Source organism: Festucalex cinctus, chromosome 8 (assembly GCF_051991245.1).
Source record: "Festucalex cinctus isolate MCC-2025b chromosome 8, RoL_Fcin_1.0, whole genome shotgun sequence".
Classification (NCBI taxonomy): Eukaryota; Metazoa; Chordata; class Actinopteri; order Syngnathiformes; family Syngnathidae; genus Festucalex; species Festucalex cinctus.
The window spans coordinates 20,346,361-20,362,369 of NC_135418.1; the positions used below are offsets into that span (position 1 = coordinate 20,346,361).

Sequence of the window (16,009 nt, forward strand, 5' to 3'; positions counted from 1 at the left end):
CGTTAACTTGGAGTAACATTAAATAGCTTGAAGCCTCATTTTTTTTTGAAGAAGAAGAATAATTGGTCACTATTTTTTGCTTGTGACACCCCCAAGTCAAAAAGCTAACAAGCCTATTTTGACAGAGTAAGAAGTAGATATATGTTTTTATGTCTGCATTAAAACTCCAGTGGAGTACCAGTCCCTAAAAACAAATCTACATGAAGAATTTGTACTACCCACCCTTGGTGTTTGCATATATTAGAGCCGTCATGTTGCGTTGTTCCTCCACCAGGAGCGGCAGTGTCAGTGGCCTCACGCTGAAGCTAATCAAGGCGTCCGTGATGGAGATGCTGGACACTTTGTCTGATGATGACTACGTCAACGTGGCCCGGGTTGGTATCTGTTCATCATCATCATCATCATCATCATCATCATCATCATTATTTTAAGGGTCGCATATCTTTTGACCATTTACGTCTGCTTTATGCTGCTGTGTTTCAGTTCAGCGAGAAGGCAGAGGCAGTGGTTCCTTGCTTCAAACATCTGGTCCAGGCCAACGTGCGCAACAAGAAGATCTTTAAAGAAGCAGTGCAGCAGATGCAGGCCAAAGGCACCACGGACTACAAGTCGGGATTTCATTTTGCCTTCAATCAGCTGCTGAATGCAAGTGTCCTACTCATTAGCGTCTGCCGCCATCTTGTGAAGAGATGCTAACATCGTTTTTTTTTTTTTTTTTAAATTGGAAAACCCAAACTGTAAATGATTAAAAGTTCAACTGAAAATAGTTAAATTTTTTTGTACTTTAAATTAATTTGGACCTACACATTTCGAAAATAAATGTGTATATATATATTTTTAAATACATTTTAGAGCTTTTTAAAAATCAATTTAGCTTCACTTCTACACAATGAAATATACTGCTATACATAATGTGAATTTAAGAAACAACTGATTCTAAAAAAAAAAAAAAAGAAAAGAGAAAACCAGGGATTGTAGATTGGATTCACTTTGCTGTCTATATTATTTAATGGTTTAATTTAAAATAATCCCTCGAAATTGTGGACCAGTCTCTAAGAGTAAAAATGGAGGAAAGATCATTGATTGTTTTTTTATTTTTTGTATGTTTAAATTTCCCTTCAGAAAACAAACGTCCCACGTGCCAACTGCAATAAAATCATCATGCTTTTTACGGACGGAGGCGAGGACCGAGCTCAGGATGTCTTCATGCAGTACAACTGGCCCAACAAAACGGTCGCTTGCTTCTCATCATTTTTCCTCACATTCTGTTTGTAGAGGTGAAACATCTGATTTTTTTTTTTCAAATACAGGTTCGAGTTTTCACATTTTCAGTGGGCCAGCACAACTATGACGTCACACCTTTACAGTGGATTGCATGCACAAATAAAGGTTAGTTTTTAATAAAATATTGAGTTCATTGTGATCGGCCATCTTACGCACGGCATTCCTCGTTTTGTCACCAGGTTACTATTTTGAGATCCGTTCCCTCTGTGCCATAAGGATTAACACGCAGGTGGGTCCCCCGACATTTCTTATGACTCATACATCATGCGCGCACACACATCTCCTATTCATGTATCTTCCAAAGCTGCAGCCACTTATATGAAATATATTTTTTGTGCTCTGTCAGGAATACTTGGATGTGTTGGGACGTCCCATGGTTCTGGCAGGCGACGAGGCCAAGCAGGTCCAGTGGACCAATGTGTATCAGGATGCTTTGGTGAGCCCGCACAAACCCAACACAAACGCTGTATAAAAAAATAAAATAAAAAATAGCTGTTTTTGATTGACGTTGATAGGCATACATGAACCCTAACTGTTCATGAGAATGGGGACAGAGCAAAATTAATAGCCCCAAAAAAGTTGTAATTGCCTGTAGAGGCCACAAGGTGGCAGAAAAGAGTTTAACAGTTCTTTGGTTTCCAAATGTCGCCAACAAAACTTTGCAAATGCCAAACAGCAGATCACTGTATTGTAGTGAATGTGTCACAGTGTGTCTAATATCCAGTGTAACTAAATAAGGTGGTTAAGATCACATCTGCCTCACAGTTGGTTAGTAGAATGGTGAATTTATGCTCAAAATAACATGAAACTAAACACTTAACTCATTCAAGCCCCAAAAACGTATAAACGTGTTTTAATACTTTGTCCTTCACTCCCAAAAACGTATTTATATGTTGTTTTTTTGTTTTTTGTTTTTTTAATAATGCTAGAGAATACATAAGGCTTTGTTACAGCTTCTGACATGAAGAGGTGGCTTCAAGTAATGGTAGTTGTTACAAAAAAAAAAATGGCCAGCAGGTGGCAGCAGAGTATAAGAGGTCAGCCAGGGCCATGTTGCAACAAGTTGTTTTTGTCGGTGTTTTCAACAGGCTTGTGATTATTGATGAAATTTGGATATATTCTAATGCTAATTGCTGCAAAATGGAAACAGATACAAATCTACTTTTTTTTCCTAATTAAAGAAGAGTCTAGTCTTTTTTTTTTTTTTTGGTAGGTTCCATGTTTTCATAGCAGTAGAACAGAATATTATTTGGACCTTGCAAAATCAGTGAAAATGGCTGGGAGGGAATGAATTAATTACTTTTTTGCTTGTTTAACCAAATAATATTTACTTGATCCACTATTAGCTAGCATAAAATTGTGTGAAACAACTTAAACATGTAAAGTAAAGGTTTTTTTTTTTTTTTTTTTTTTTTTTTTTTTTTTTTTTTCCCAATTAGTTTTTGTGTGTGTATACTTAGCCTTTGTCTTATGTCCTTTGCAGGGTCTTGGGATGGTCGTAACTGGGACATTACCTGTATTTAATCTCACCATGGATGGAAAACTACAGGTATGGTATTAAAATTGTAACATAATTATAATATTTGGTCTTTTTATATTCTCACATAAAAAAGGAAAGTGTTGTGGCATTCCAACATTGACGTAATTTGCACTTTCAGAACCAGCTGATTTTAGGCGTGATGGGTGTGGACGTGCATCTCGATGAGATCAAACGCCTGACGCCACAGTACACTGTATGATCATTTTATTCCATCATTTTATTTCTCGTATGTCTTTTTATTCTTCCTCCACTACTGGACTAAATGTTGTTGTTTCCTCATCAGCTCGGGGCCAACGGTTACATATTTGCAATTGATCCAAATGGATATCTTCTTCTTCATCCCAATCTGCTCCCCAAGGTGATGTAGAAGCCAGAAAAATGTGTTTTGAGTAGGATGAGTAAGGCTTTGCAGACACTATTTATTATTCTACCATTCATTAACATGCTATTTTTAATGTTCTCTCAGCTGGTGCATCTCCCAGAACCTGTCACACTGGACTTCTTGGATGCCGAAGTGGAGGACAGCAATAAAGAGGAGGTGAGCACTTAGTGCACCAAAAAAAGCTTCTATGTTCTTTGCCCTCATTCCAACTTGTGCGCTTTAAGTTGTTACTGCGCCAGCGAGCAGCCTGGTTGACCTCAAGATGACATAAACATTTTGTGCACTTTAACAAGGCCCGGATAACACGCTTTTGCTGTTTACAAAAACGTGTTTTTGTGCTGCAGATCCGGCGACAGATGATTGATGGCCGACCAGGTGACATGCAGATCAAAACTCTCATCAAGTCAGTTGATGAGGCAAGTGGAAAACCTGTAGAGCTTTGTCTAAAAATAGCAGTTGATTAGAATTGTAAACCCATCGCACACTTCAGTAGATGCACAATCTAATGACAGCTGATTTTGACAGAATTTAAAAATACGCTTCATAATTTATTTTGCTGCATAAGATTGACAAAATATTAAGAATACCTCTCAGAATATGTATAGTGGGATTCTCCATTAATTCTTATAATCAACCTTTTAACAGGTTTTACAGGTGTACCTAATGTTGAACCACAGAAGAGGTGCAGTAGATGGTAGAAAATAAAGTAATGATGCATTTATTAAAGTTTTTAGGAGCTTTAATATTATTTTTCTAATAACGATTGATTACAGTGGTACCTTGAGATACAAATTTAATATATTTATATTATATATGTAAAAATAATATCAAGTCATCTTTTCCTATTGAAATGAATGGAAATGCGATTAATCAGTTCCAGCCTTCCCTTGAAAAACATCAAAAATTACTGTATATGTATTTTAAGGAGGAAAATACCACTCATATTATTGTACTTTATAAAAACATACAGAATGTTTTTTTAAATTTTTTATTTTTTTTTATTTTTATTTTTTATTTTTTTTTACTGTAGCAATACATTGACGAGGTGTACAGAGGTTACACCTGGACTCCTGTCAATGGGACAGATTACAGGTAAGCTTGTATTATGTATTTTATGTTTTATATTATGAATATTATATTTTATTATGAATTTCAAATTATAACAGTGCAATTTCTCTTTTTGAACGTCTCCTAGTCTGGGGCTGGTACTACCTCCTTACAACGAGTACTACATCCAGGCAGACCTCAGTGATGTCATGCTTCAACTTCAGTGTAAGTCCCCAAAGGCAACACCTTATAAGGTAGCAATGAAAGAGTCTTAAGGTAAAAATAAAAAAGTAACACAGTTTGCGTGTGTCACAGACATGCAGTCGTTACTGCCGAGCTCCTTTGAATCTTCAGGACACGTCTTTCTTGCTCCGAGGTGACATTTTCCTTCCCGTTTTGATCTTAACTCTTTTACTGCCACACGTTATGGAAAAAAAATAAATAAATCCAACGCCTGCACGGTGCCATTTCGCTGATTACATTTCATTGTAATTCCATATACCAGCAGCCCATTGAAAAGAGAGACAACGCTGCCATCTGCTGGCCATAGTTAGGTGGTGTTTTTGATTCCACAACCCATTGAACGGGCAGCGCTGCATTTAGACGTTACTCCGTCCATTGACGAGAGAAAAAAAAAAAAAAAAACGTAGATGACGTCATTTCACGTTTATGGCAACATACATCGTGATTTTAATCATTGTTATTGAACGTTTTTGGCAGTCAAAGAGTTAACCTTAAATAGGAGATGCTCACATATTCTGACCTCCACGCAGGGAATACTGCAAGCGTCTGCAGCTTTCGGACAACAACACACAGTTTTTGCAGAACTTCCTCTCCCTCATGCTGGAAATTTCTCCTGAATCCGATGAGTGTACGAAGCACAATTTGTCGCAGGAACATCCGTCACTGTTGAATGTCAATGTTCAAATGTTGGTTTTGTTTTTCTTTTAGGTGACCAAGGGCTCATACACAACCTGATACTGGATTCTCGGATTATCGGGCAGCTAGCCTCACGCGTGTGGAAAAATAAGGATCTCAATTCGTGAGTGGTTGCTAAACAGGGTGCGAGACCCTCATATTGTTGAGTAATGACATGCTCGTTCTACAGATACGGCTTCCTGGCTGTGTTTGCATCCACTGATGGAGGCATAACGCGAGTGTTCCCCAACTTGTGAGTTAGACAAATGAAACTTTTAATTTAAAATTTAAAATCTCATTCATATATTTGGAATAAATTACCGCCTCTGTTTTTTTTTTTTTTGGCTGAAGAGCTGCCGAGTTATGGGATGAGGACCCCGAACCCTTCAATTCAAACTACTACCGAAGGAGCCTTGACAACAAAGGTTACATGTTCCGAGCTCCGCCTCGAGACTGTAAGAACATTTACAAGATTCCTTTTATTTAGAGGTTTACGACTGGAAATGTATTATCTTAAAACTGCCTCATTCTGAGTTGTAGCCAGCTAGCTAGCTACGCTAAGTCCCTTTTGTGTCTACTGCCCCCTAATGGACAAAATATTATTTTAAGTCAAGATTTGTTAGCGATAGTGATTAGTTAATGGCCAGCATGTTTGCCTGCCGTGACACTTGAATGAGTTCCAAAAAGGATGTGTGGTGAACTATTGGCAAATTCAACACAAAATTAGCGACATCCTCAGTATGATACGGTGCCATTTTACACCACATTAAATTGACCTAATGTTGTTGTCCTCATCAAATATTTGTTGAATCCCGTGTTTTTGTTTCTGAACAGCTTTGGATGACATGTTGGGACCAGAAAATGGCACAGTTGGAATCCTGGTTAGTTCAGCTGTGGAGGTAAATTTAGGAGGCAAACTTCTCAAACCTGCAGGTAAAAAAACAACATTTGTTTCACAAAAAGCTGTTTTGCTTGACCTATCTGGCTTTTTATGGTTGCTAGTGGTGGGAGTAAAGCTGGACCTGGAAGCTTGGGTGGACAAGTTCAAGATCCTTGCCAGCAACGTGTCAGACAGCCGACAAGGCTCACACAAAGTACGCTCAAACCCAAACGTAATTGACTAATTTACATCGCAAACCGATTGTCTCATCAAATATTTTGTCACGCAGTGCGGACCATCCAGAAGCTGTGAGATGGACTGCGAGGTCAACACTGACGTAAGCTACACCAAAATCTGAACGAAGGGTCTGATAGTCTTAAATATGACCATGAGTCTGTTGCCTCCAGGACCTCCTCTGCTATCTCATTGATGATGGTGGCTTCCTGGTTATGTCTAATCAAAGAGATCATTGGAAAAAGGTCAGTACAGGTTTGAAGGGAAATGATTGCAAAAGCACCAAAAAATAGATTAGCACTCGAAAAGGCCTACGTAACTGTTTAATCTTCAGTTTTTGAACAGCTATTTGATTTTTTTTCCCATGTGTACATTGTTAATATTCAAAATGCATATAATGTTAAAATAAAATAAAACCTGTGTCATTTTTGATGACCACTCATGCTGTGTTGGTCATGATGGTGGTACTCGAATTCATAGGATTTAAAAAAAAAATTAAAAAAAAAGGTTGTACTTGGTGTAAAAAGTTTAAGAATCACTGTTCTAACATTTTTTTAGTTGCTGCCTGTGTGTGTTTTTTTTGTTTTTTTTGGTCAGTGCAGTAACACACTATGATCTAAAGATGGCAGTAAATGATAATGAAATGACATGATTTTGGAAGGAGAAAATCAATTCCAGTTACGTTCTGTAATGCTTTCTCTCACATTTTCCACTTACCTTCATTGAATGTGGTTAGGAATTTTTGCTTTATGCAAATAAACAATACCTTCCACGTTTGCACGTTGACACTTTGGAGGCTGTAGTACAAGATCGGGGGTGTTTCCCAGTAAATAAACATCACAAATAAACAAAAACTGGATGAAAATATAAAATATGTTTGGTTAGCTTGTTTTAATTTTTTCCATGCTAGTAAAAAAAAATGTGTGCAACAAATATTTTAAAATTGTATATAAATATTAATGAACAGCCATTTGCAGTTACCACTTCAATGTTTCATGTTAGCATAACAATTAGCTTTGCCAGAAATTTCAAAGCGATATATGTATCCTGTCTTATTTCAAACAGTTGTCCAATATGGACAGACCAAGCTAGCTGCTATTATCTGTCAACAAAGATATTATTCTGCTAATGGCTTAATTAAGTATACTGCACCTGTTCTTTTTGTATATTGTCATGTCTCAACTAATTCATTAGCTAATCTGCTATTTAATCAATGTTAGCTAATAATGGGCAGTATAATTTTCGGATGCTTGAGTGGAACCGGGACAAACTGGCATCAACACGTCATTTACACAGGTCCGTGTTTTCCTTTTTTCACAGATTGGCCTATTTTTCGGTGACGTGGACCCGTACTTGATGCACGCCCTCTACAACAACTCCATCTTCAACCGCCGACAGACTTTCCACTTCCAGTCAGCGTGCGAGCCAATCAGCAGCAGCCACACTGGGGCGGCACCTCGTCGCTTCTTTGTGGTAAGAGGAAGACTTCTGCTTCTTTTGTCACGAGCATACAGTATATTTTAGGATTATATTTGTGTATTGTATTTGTGGGGTTTTGAAGCTAATCCTTAGCTGTTCACTGGAAAAAAATATCATCTAGTCACATTTTTGCACTCCCTCTGTAAAGCCGTAATATGCCACAAGATGCCAGCAAAGCTCTATCTAAATAGGAAAGTGGCAAGGAAATTATTTTGATTGACTTAACATGTGGGGGAGGAGCTAAGTTTAGCCTGTAAGCTAATCACCTGTGAGCCATTTAGGTAAGGTGAATTTGAAATTAAAGTGTTACGGTATCATTTTTAGGTTGATTATTTACATTTTTCTATTCACATCAAGGCTTGCTTCCTTTTTATTGGGCACAACTGTCCTTAACTAATTCAAGCCCAAAAATGTGTGAAAACATTTTTAATACTTTGTCATTCACTCCCAAAAAGTGTTTACGTTTTGTTTTGTTTTTTAATTTATTCATTTATTTTTATATATTTTTTGGTATGCAAGAGCATACAGAAGGCTTCTGACATGAAGAGGTGGCTTAAAGCAATGTTAGTTATTAACTCATTTACTCCCAATAACGTATAAATACGTTTTTTTTAATGTCTAAGTGTCCCAAAGACGTATTTATACGTCTTTTTTTTTTTTTTTTTTTTTATGCTAGAGCATACAGAAGGCTTTGATGCAGCCTCTCAACTGCAAAGAACGGTTGCAGAAATGGTAGTTATTACACAAACGGCCAGCAGGTGGCAGCAGAGCAAAGGAGATCAACCAGGGCCATGTAGAAAAAAAGCTCAATTACTTACAATTTTAAATAGATTTGTGAAAACTGATGAAACGTAGCTCTCTTCTAATGCTAACTGCTGCAAAACGGAAACAGATAGAAACATACTTTTTTTTCCTGATGAAAGAAGAGACTTTAATCGTTCTTTTGATAGGTTCCATGCTTTTATAGAAATAGAACACAATATTTTGTGGGCCTTGCAAAATCAGTCAAAATCCAGTAAAACAACCAGGGGCGAACGGGATTGCTTCTGTGAAAATGGCTGGGAGTGAATGAGTTAAAAACACGGCCAGCAGGTGGCAACAGAGTATAAGAGATCAGCCAGGGCCATGTTGCAACAAGCTCTGTTTGTCAGTGTTTTCACCAGGAATGTGGATATTGATGAAACTTAGCTATATTATAACGCCAATGGCTGCAAAATGGAAACAAATACAAATATACTTTTTTTTTCCCTGATGAAAGGAGAGACTAATCTTTCTTTTTGTAGGTTCCATGTTTTGATAGCAATAGAACACAATATTCTGTGGGTCTTGCAAAATCTGTCAAAAGGGGGTTTCTTCAATGAAAATGGCTGGGAGTCACTGAGTTAAAAGACCCTTGATTTGTTATCAGCATAGCGAATGTTCCGAAACAAATGAATTATGAATTACAAACCATCTCTCAATTAACTCCTTTATGCTTTCTGCAGCCATCCATCGCAGACATCCTCAGCTTGGCTTGGTGGACGTCCACAGTGGCCTGGTGAGACTTCATTTCAACTTGGGATGTCATTGTTAGCGCATAAAAGCTAAATTCGACACACACTCAGTGGAAACTCGCTCAAGGGCACCTCAACCAATTTCCAAAGACTTCCAGATGAGCAACTGCTGCCTAATTTACTGCACTTGACATCAAGTGACCCGTCAGCATGCTGCTTGCCCTTTAAAGCAATCTCAAATGTCTGTCCGACTCTCATCTATTTTCAGCTCAACATTACGCAAAATTCTTTATTGAAGACTCTTTATTTTTATGTACTTTACATTTTAACAGGGCATAATGTGATCTCTTCTTCAGGTCTTTGATCCAGCAGCTACTGTACGGCCTGGTACACATCAGCTGGCTCCAACAAGGTGTGTGTGTTGTGTGTGTGTGTTTTTTCAAAGCAAAATGACAGGAAGGCGAAAAATCTCTGTTAAATCATGTTAACAATGAAACGCTCTTTTATTGTATTAAAACATTCGATACACATGCCAACTGTAATAAGAATCACAATCATATTCATTAGTCATTAAACAAGGAATTCATCTCAGGTAGTACAGCTAACAAGCCGCTATCATAAAATATGAGCTCCAGCATAAAAGCTGTATCAAAAATTCTTTGTTTTTATTGACACAGTTAAAGGTGTTAATTTATGCATCAATCGTTTATCTTTTACTGTGGTTGTAGTTTTCAGTCATGTCCAATTGTACCACATCATATTGAGTTGCCGCTAATAACCGAAAACGGGTGCACACACTGCCAAATACAGTCGCAGCAGATATTCTATTATTTATTTATTTGTTGTGTATGGGTAGTAGCAAAATATGGGGAGAAATGTGCCTTCTCTGGACACATTTTTATGATATTGTATAGATAGTTGTCTGGCATGGCTCAGGTGGTAGATTGCTTTCTTTCTTTCTTTCTTTCTTTCTTTCTTTTTCTTTCTTTCTTTCTTTTTCTTTCTTTTTCTTTATTTCTTTTTCTTTTTTCTTTTTTCTTTCTTTGTTTTTCTGTCTTTTTCTTTCTTTCTTTTTCTTTTTTCTTTCTTTCTTTCTTTCTTTCTTTCCTTGACGTACAAATATTCTGTATTTTCTTAAAAAATAAAATAAATTGTTAAATACAAAAAAGAACTGTTTTTATTTGCCCAAATATTTATAAAAGAAGACATGTTAGACCATGTTTTTTTTGTTTTTTTGTTTTTTTTTCTCATGGTTCTCAATTGGTCAGAACCTAATAGTCCAAAGTCAGCGGTGTTTACCTGCTGAGCCATCCAACCGCCACCAACTTTTTCAAAGAATGTTACATTAAATTTATTTCAACTTTAGGACACAAACATTGCGACCATATTAAGATATTCAAATGCGAAATGCGGTCTTCGACCCAATCTGCTGGGCCAATATTTAACCCTTTGTTAAACCCAATCTGCTCAAAATCCACAGCAGAATTTTTTTCACCTGGAAGTTTAACAGTCTGTTAAAAATACCTTGCCGATGGAATTGCTCATTACGTTAAGTTGCGTCTTCCGTACAGATGACATCATCATCGAAGGCTTTGAGATAAAGACGAGCAGCTGCGTGACCATCCAAAGCCAGTTCTTCTTCACCAACACCACCAACTCGTACAATGTGCTGCAGGATTGTGGCAACTGCTCGCGGTTCGTTTTTCACTCCACGTCCCCGCAATGCGTGCCGCCGTATCTCGTGCACTGTACACATGCTGCATCCTCTCTCCTCCTCTGTCGTCAGGCTGTTCCACGCCAAGCGGATAGAAAACACCAACCTCCTCTTTGTGGTGGCCGAAACGCTCCCCTGCAGCTCCTGTGAGATTGAGAGGCTGAGCCAAGTCAGGACGGAGTGTATCCTTTCTTGCTCGGACGCGCGCGCGCACACGTTAGAATTGGTCTCCTCAACTTACAACGCTCAGTCCAGGAGGAGAATCCTTGTGAGGTACTGAGCAACGCACGATATCGGAGAGGTCCGACAAGCTGCCTTGACTTCAGTGCCTTAGTGAGTAGAAACACAAAAACAAACTATGACGTTGTCCACATGCTTATGTACGTAAATACAAGTAGTATTTTGATGTTGATGAATTATTTATTTAATTACTAATATTAATTAAGAATTAGTATTATTAATTAATAATGTGAATGATGTATATATTAGGGGTGTCAGGCGAATAAATGTTTTAATCGCAATTTTGCGTGACTTCAATAGTTAATTCACAATTAATCACAAATTTTATATCTGTTCTAAATGTACAATAAATTGTTTTTTCTAAGTCTTCATACTCTTGTTAACATAAAAGTGGACAAAAATGTTAAACTAATAGAAAGATGGCTGCATCTTTAGCCAGTGATAGTCATTTCAAACTAATAAAATTGAGTTAAAATTAAAAAGATGTACTTTACTGTAAAAAAAAAACCAAAAAAAAACTAGCGTGATATTGATTTGTGTTGAGGTCATTTTTCTGCCACTAGATGGCATAATTGCATTTGTAAGAGGCTAGAGACATCTCAGTGCAATTTTCTTTTTATATTCAGAGCTAGCTAATCTTTAAAAAACTGCATATTTTTAAATATGTAAACTACAACTTGACAGTCTCCACAAATATATGCATTATCCTTAAATTAATTACTGCTAAATTTTGACTTGGACGTTTCTGCTGCGTTCCGACTGTGTCGTAAAGGAACTTTAAATTAACTCAAAATCAACACACTCATTTTGACACTCCTTATACATATAAATTAATTAATAGCTCAATTAATATTTTATTTTGATTGCAGGAAAATACTTCTGAGTGTGGACGGGCACATTTTGTGCAGCCCTCCATGGGGGTCCTTCTTGTCCTTCAGCTCATTCTGCCTTTCTTTCACCACTGACACGTGCCGCCATTCACTTACATGGAAGGTCAGCTACCCAAAGCAAAGCAAGTGTCTCTTCTTCTGGATCAACTTCTTTTTTTTTTTCTTTTTTTTTTTTTTGTGGCTCACCGGCCATTTGAATTACTCCTTTAACAGGACAACAAATGAGCACTCGACTGGAACGCTTGTCAATTTGGGGCCAAAGAGATGATGTGGAATTCTTTGTCATCCTTCGGGAACGTGACAGCATTTAACAGACATGAATCGATTCTGTCTGCGTCCCGGCGGTATCAAAAGTTTTCACGCTTCACTGAAATGAAAGTGGATTCGTTCGCTCAAGTTGGGATGTCTTGATGGGAAACGGAATGAAAATGGAAAAAAGACTTTCTCGCTCAATTCCGACAAACAGCACACTTCTTTTTTGCGGCCTTTTTTTGTCACATTGAAGTTCTTTTAACCAACTAGAACTGCAAATTTGATCACCGGTCACATTATGACCTGTTTACAACCTCTCGTTGACACTCTGAAATTTACAAAGCAAGCATTTTTAAATAAACAACTGTTAATTGTTGTTATGGGACCACACATATCAGTGACCAAATATTTCTGATGAAATCTTCCATTCCGAAAACCATTTTAAGCACGTGACATTTGGCAAAGTCAAGACAATATTGAAGATTATGGTCTTTAATAATGTGGATTCGAACAAATGGGAAAGTGTAACAGTGTTTGGTGCAATAATTCAGTGGTAGTTTGTGACGTTTTATTCACAATCCAGTTTGATTTTAGTGCAGTGATTGCTGGAAGTGTTTCGTAAAGAACCAAATCAATTTGTAACAAAGCAGCAGGACTTTGAATGATTTGTTGAACAATTCCAAATGTTTCTATGCTATTCCACACGGGTGCAGTGATGCATTCACGTTTGCTTCTTGTCTGGGGAATGTAGCTTCTGAGCAGCTTTCTGTGTTATCACTGTTATTATAATGTAAGAATGGGATGACGTTTTTTTTTGTTTTTTGTTTTTTTTGTTATTTAAAGTGACTCATCACTGTGGCACGGTGTTTCGGTATGACAGCAATATCCATTTTACAAGCAAGTTTCACCAAAAACTGCAATCTATTACGACGTTGAAGCAAACCGAGGGGCCAAGTATCACAGGAATTTTCATGACCCATTAGAAATTAAAGTTGCTCTATTTTAGTCCACTAGATACTGCTGATGTACAGATCAGCTTGCACTTGGACTCAAACCAAATGCAGGAGAAATGTATTCATGCACTGCCTGACCTACAATCTTCCTATGCTGGCCTTTAAAGCAAATTCGAAGGAAGCTGCCAGTGTGAAGCAAATACTTTTGAGTGACAAGGCTAAATGCTAACATATTAGCATTTGTTCCCAAAATGCTACTGGGTGTTGACTTGCGCATGCGCATACCTTGTGGCATTATGGAGAAAAATGCCAAATGGAAATCATGCTTTGCAGACATAATAATGAATCATAAAAATTTAACATATTAGAATGTTGGCCAAATGCTAGAAAAATAGCATTTTCTTTAGTATATGCAGGTCAATATCCTGTGGCGTTATGAGGAAAAGTTTTTAGCATTTCGCCTACAAGTATGTTCAGAAGTATTAGCAAATACATTTGAGCGTACTTGTTAGCTGCAAAAAAATTTAGCATTTGTTCCATTATGCGATGGAATATTGACTTCAAAGGTAGAGTCAAACTGTCAATGTGGAGTAAATATTTTTCAAGATTAAACGCTAACATATTAGCATTTTTTCCCATAATGCAACAGAACAGGGTATGGACTTGCACATGCACATCCCTTGTGGCATTATGGGGAAAAATGCCAAATGCTTTGCAGGCAATAATAATGATAATAATAATGATGATAATAATAATAATAATAATAGTAATAATAATAAAAGTCTTAAAAATACAAATAACATTTACTTATTTATTTTTTGTTAATTATTTGTATAATATAGGACAAATGCTAAAAAAAATAAAAAATTAAAAAAAATTGGGGTATTAAGGGAAAGAATTACTACAGTTTTAGCATTTAACCTACTAGTGCATTCAAACATTTTTGCAAATATTCAGTCAAAAATATTGACTCCACATTGGCATTTCCACACATCCGTAGTCGTTCCTCAAGTGACAAGGCGACATTTTGTCACTTCTGGGCCATAAAAAGTCTTGCCAGGGGGTTAAAATGACAACTTGATAACATACCACAAATGTTTTCTCACACCTTGACTTGCATGCCACCATCAATATTTTTTAGGACTAAATCATGCTACAATAGAATGCTATTGTCTTTTTCCTTTATTTTATTTTATTTTTTTGGGGGGTCAGCTTGCAGTGCCTTGTGGCAATCACTTTGGATGTTCCAGACATTCATCCTGCATCCCGCAGGCCATGCGAAGGTTGCAGTGGACAAACAAATGACTCTCCATTCCAGTTGAACACACCTGATGGTTCAGTGTTTGTGATCCCCCCGCTGCAGTCTGGGGCTTTGTCCGTTTTCGTACATTTCTAGCAACTTTCACGTATTTTCCGCCCCGAATGAATGAAGCAAGCGAATATTTCAATTGTTTGTTTGCGTCGTCTGCCTACTTGTTGTGCATCTTTGCCGTCCCCGAGCATGGTCGGGAGAGGTTTGCCAGGATCATTGCTTTCAACAGAAATACAAACCGCTTTGAATTGACATCTTCAAAACAACACTGCTGTATATTGAGCAAAAAGTGTTGAAAAGCCACAAAGTATTAAGGTCAGTGTTGTGGTTTTGTTTTCAATGACCAGTATTTATTTGCATGATATTTTGAAACACTTTGTGTACATATGGATATGAAACATTCCTCTTGGGTACATCTTGTGGAAATGATTGAGGAACAAAGTTTGACTTCAGTGAAGCCTAGAACAATTTTATGTTTTTATTTGTTTGTTCATGCTGGAAGTTTGAAGCACAAAAGGTGATTACACATTTCATTTATTTAGGAGAAAAGTAACAAAAAAGGCTGGGGCATGTAAGGGATCTTATTAATGAATTTCTTAATGAAATCGATGTATTTGTTGCTTATTTAATTTATGATGTATACTTATGTTATCTATGTATTTGTTTGTATATTTAAAGCAGAAAGATATTGAATGTGTTTAGTGCTTACGTGGGCACAGCAAGAAATTCAGAAAACGATCCAGAAATAAAAATGACAATTATATTGACAGTTTATGTCTGGCAAAGAATGTTTCAATGTTTTTTGCACTATCTTTGCTTTTCATTTGGCTTACGTTGTCGTCGAGTGGGGGGACGTCGTTCCGCTCTATGTGCCAACCTCTCGTCATGCCGCCTCCATTTTTGTATGCAAAGCAGTCTGCAGAATACAACAAGCTTAACTTTGTAAACATTTTGTCAATCACCTTACAAATGGATATGTCAATGTTTATATATCTTTGGTGATTAAATGCTATTGATATTTTTTCATTTTTAAGCTCTGTGTCATTATTGTTCCTAGCATCGATTGCCCCAAAAAAAAACATATATGTGTGTGTGTATATAGAGGGCGGCACGGTAGTCGAGTGGTTAGCACGCCCGCTTCCCAGTTCTGAGGTCTCCGGTTCGAGTCCAGGCTCGGACCTTCCTGGGTGGAGTTTGCATGTTCTCCCCGTGCCCGCGTGGGTCTTCTCCGGGTACTCCGGTCTCCTCCCACATTCCAAAGACATGCATGGCAGGTTAATTGGGCGCTCCGAATTGTTCGTCTCTGTGTGCCCTACGATTGGTTGGCAACCAGTCCAGGGTGTCCCCCGCCTACTGCCCAGAGCCAACTGAGATAGGCACCAGCAGCCCCC

At 37.5% G+C, this 16,009-nt stretch overlaps 1 protein-coding gene across 2 annotated transcripts in view; it reads left to right on the forward strand.

Annotated features, from left to right (window-relative positions):
* cacna2d2b (calcium channel, voltage-dependent, alpha 2/delta subunit 2b) overlaps positions 1-15,651 on the forward strand; it is a 28,353-nt gene extending 12,702 nt beyond the window's left edge. For both annotated transcript variants that reach the window (XM_077529457.1, XM_077529458.1), the window contains exons 10-38: positions 275-374; positions 484-645; positions 1,123-1,233; positions 1,311-1,389; positions 1,464-1,513; positions 1,631-1,720; positions 2,768-2,833; positions 2,943-3,017; positions 3,108-3,182; positions 3,291-3,362; positions 3,551-3,622; positions 4,237-4,298; positions 4,402-4,478; positions 4,569-4,629; positions 5,027-5,124; positions 5,205-5,295; positions 5,362-5,424; positions 5,523-5,626; positions 6,006-6,104; positions 6,174-6,265; positions 6,341-6,388; positions 6,459-6,530; positions 7,606-7,758; positions 9,249-9,301; positions 9,614-9,669; positions 10,829-10,952; positions 11,044-11,153; positions 11,222-11,304; positions 12,081-15,651. In XM_077529457.1, coding sequence (XP_077385583.1) covers positions 275-374; positions 484-645; positions 1,123-1,233; positions 1,311-1,389; positions 1,464-1,513; positions 1,631-1,720; positions 2,768-2,833; positions 2,943-3,017; positions 3,108-3,182; positions 3,291-3,362; positions 3,551-3,622; positions 4,237-4,298; positions 4,402-4,478; positions 4,569-4,629; positions 5,027-5,124; positions 5,205-5,295; positions 5,362-5,424; positions 5,523-5,626; positions 6,006-6,104; positions 6,174-6,265; positions 6,341-6,388; positions 6,459-6,530; positions 7,606-7,758; positions 9,249-9,301; positions 9,614-9,669; positions 10,829-10,952; positions 11,044-11,153; positions 11,222-11,304; positions 12,081-12,176 — 2,494 coding nt within the window. In that variant the 3' untranslated portion in view covers positions 12,177-15,651. The remainder of the gene's footprint in view (positions 1-274; positions 375-483; positions 646-1,122; positions 1,234-1,310; positions 1,390-1,463; positions 1,514-1,630; positions 1,721-2,767; positions 2,834-2,942; positions 3,018-3,107; positions 3,183-3,290; positions 3,363-3,550; positions 3,623-4,236; positions 4,299-4,401; positions 4,479-4,568; positions 4,630-5,026; positions 5,125-5,204; positions 5,296-5,361; positions 5,425-5,522; positions 5,627-6,005; positions 6,105-6,173; positions 6,266-6,340; positions 6,389-6,458; positions 6,531-7,605; positions 7,759-9,248; positions 9,302-9,613; positions 9,670-10,828; positions 10,953-11,043; positions 11,154-11,221; positions 11,305-12,080) is intronic.
* Positions 15,652-16,009: the final 358 nt, after the last annotated feature.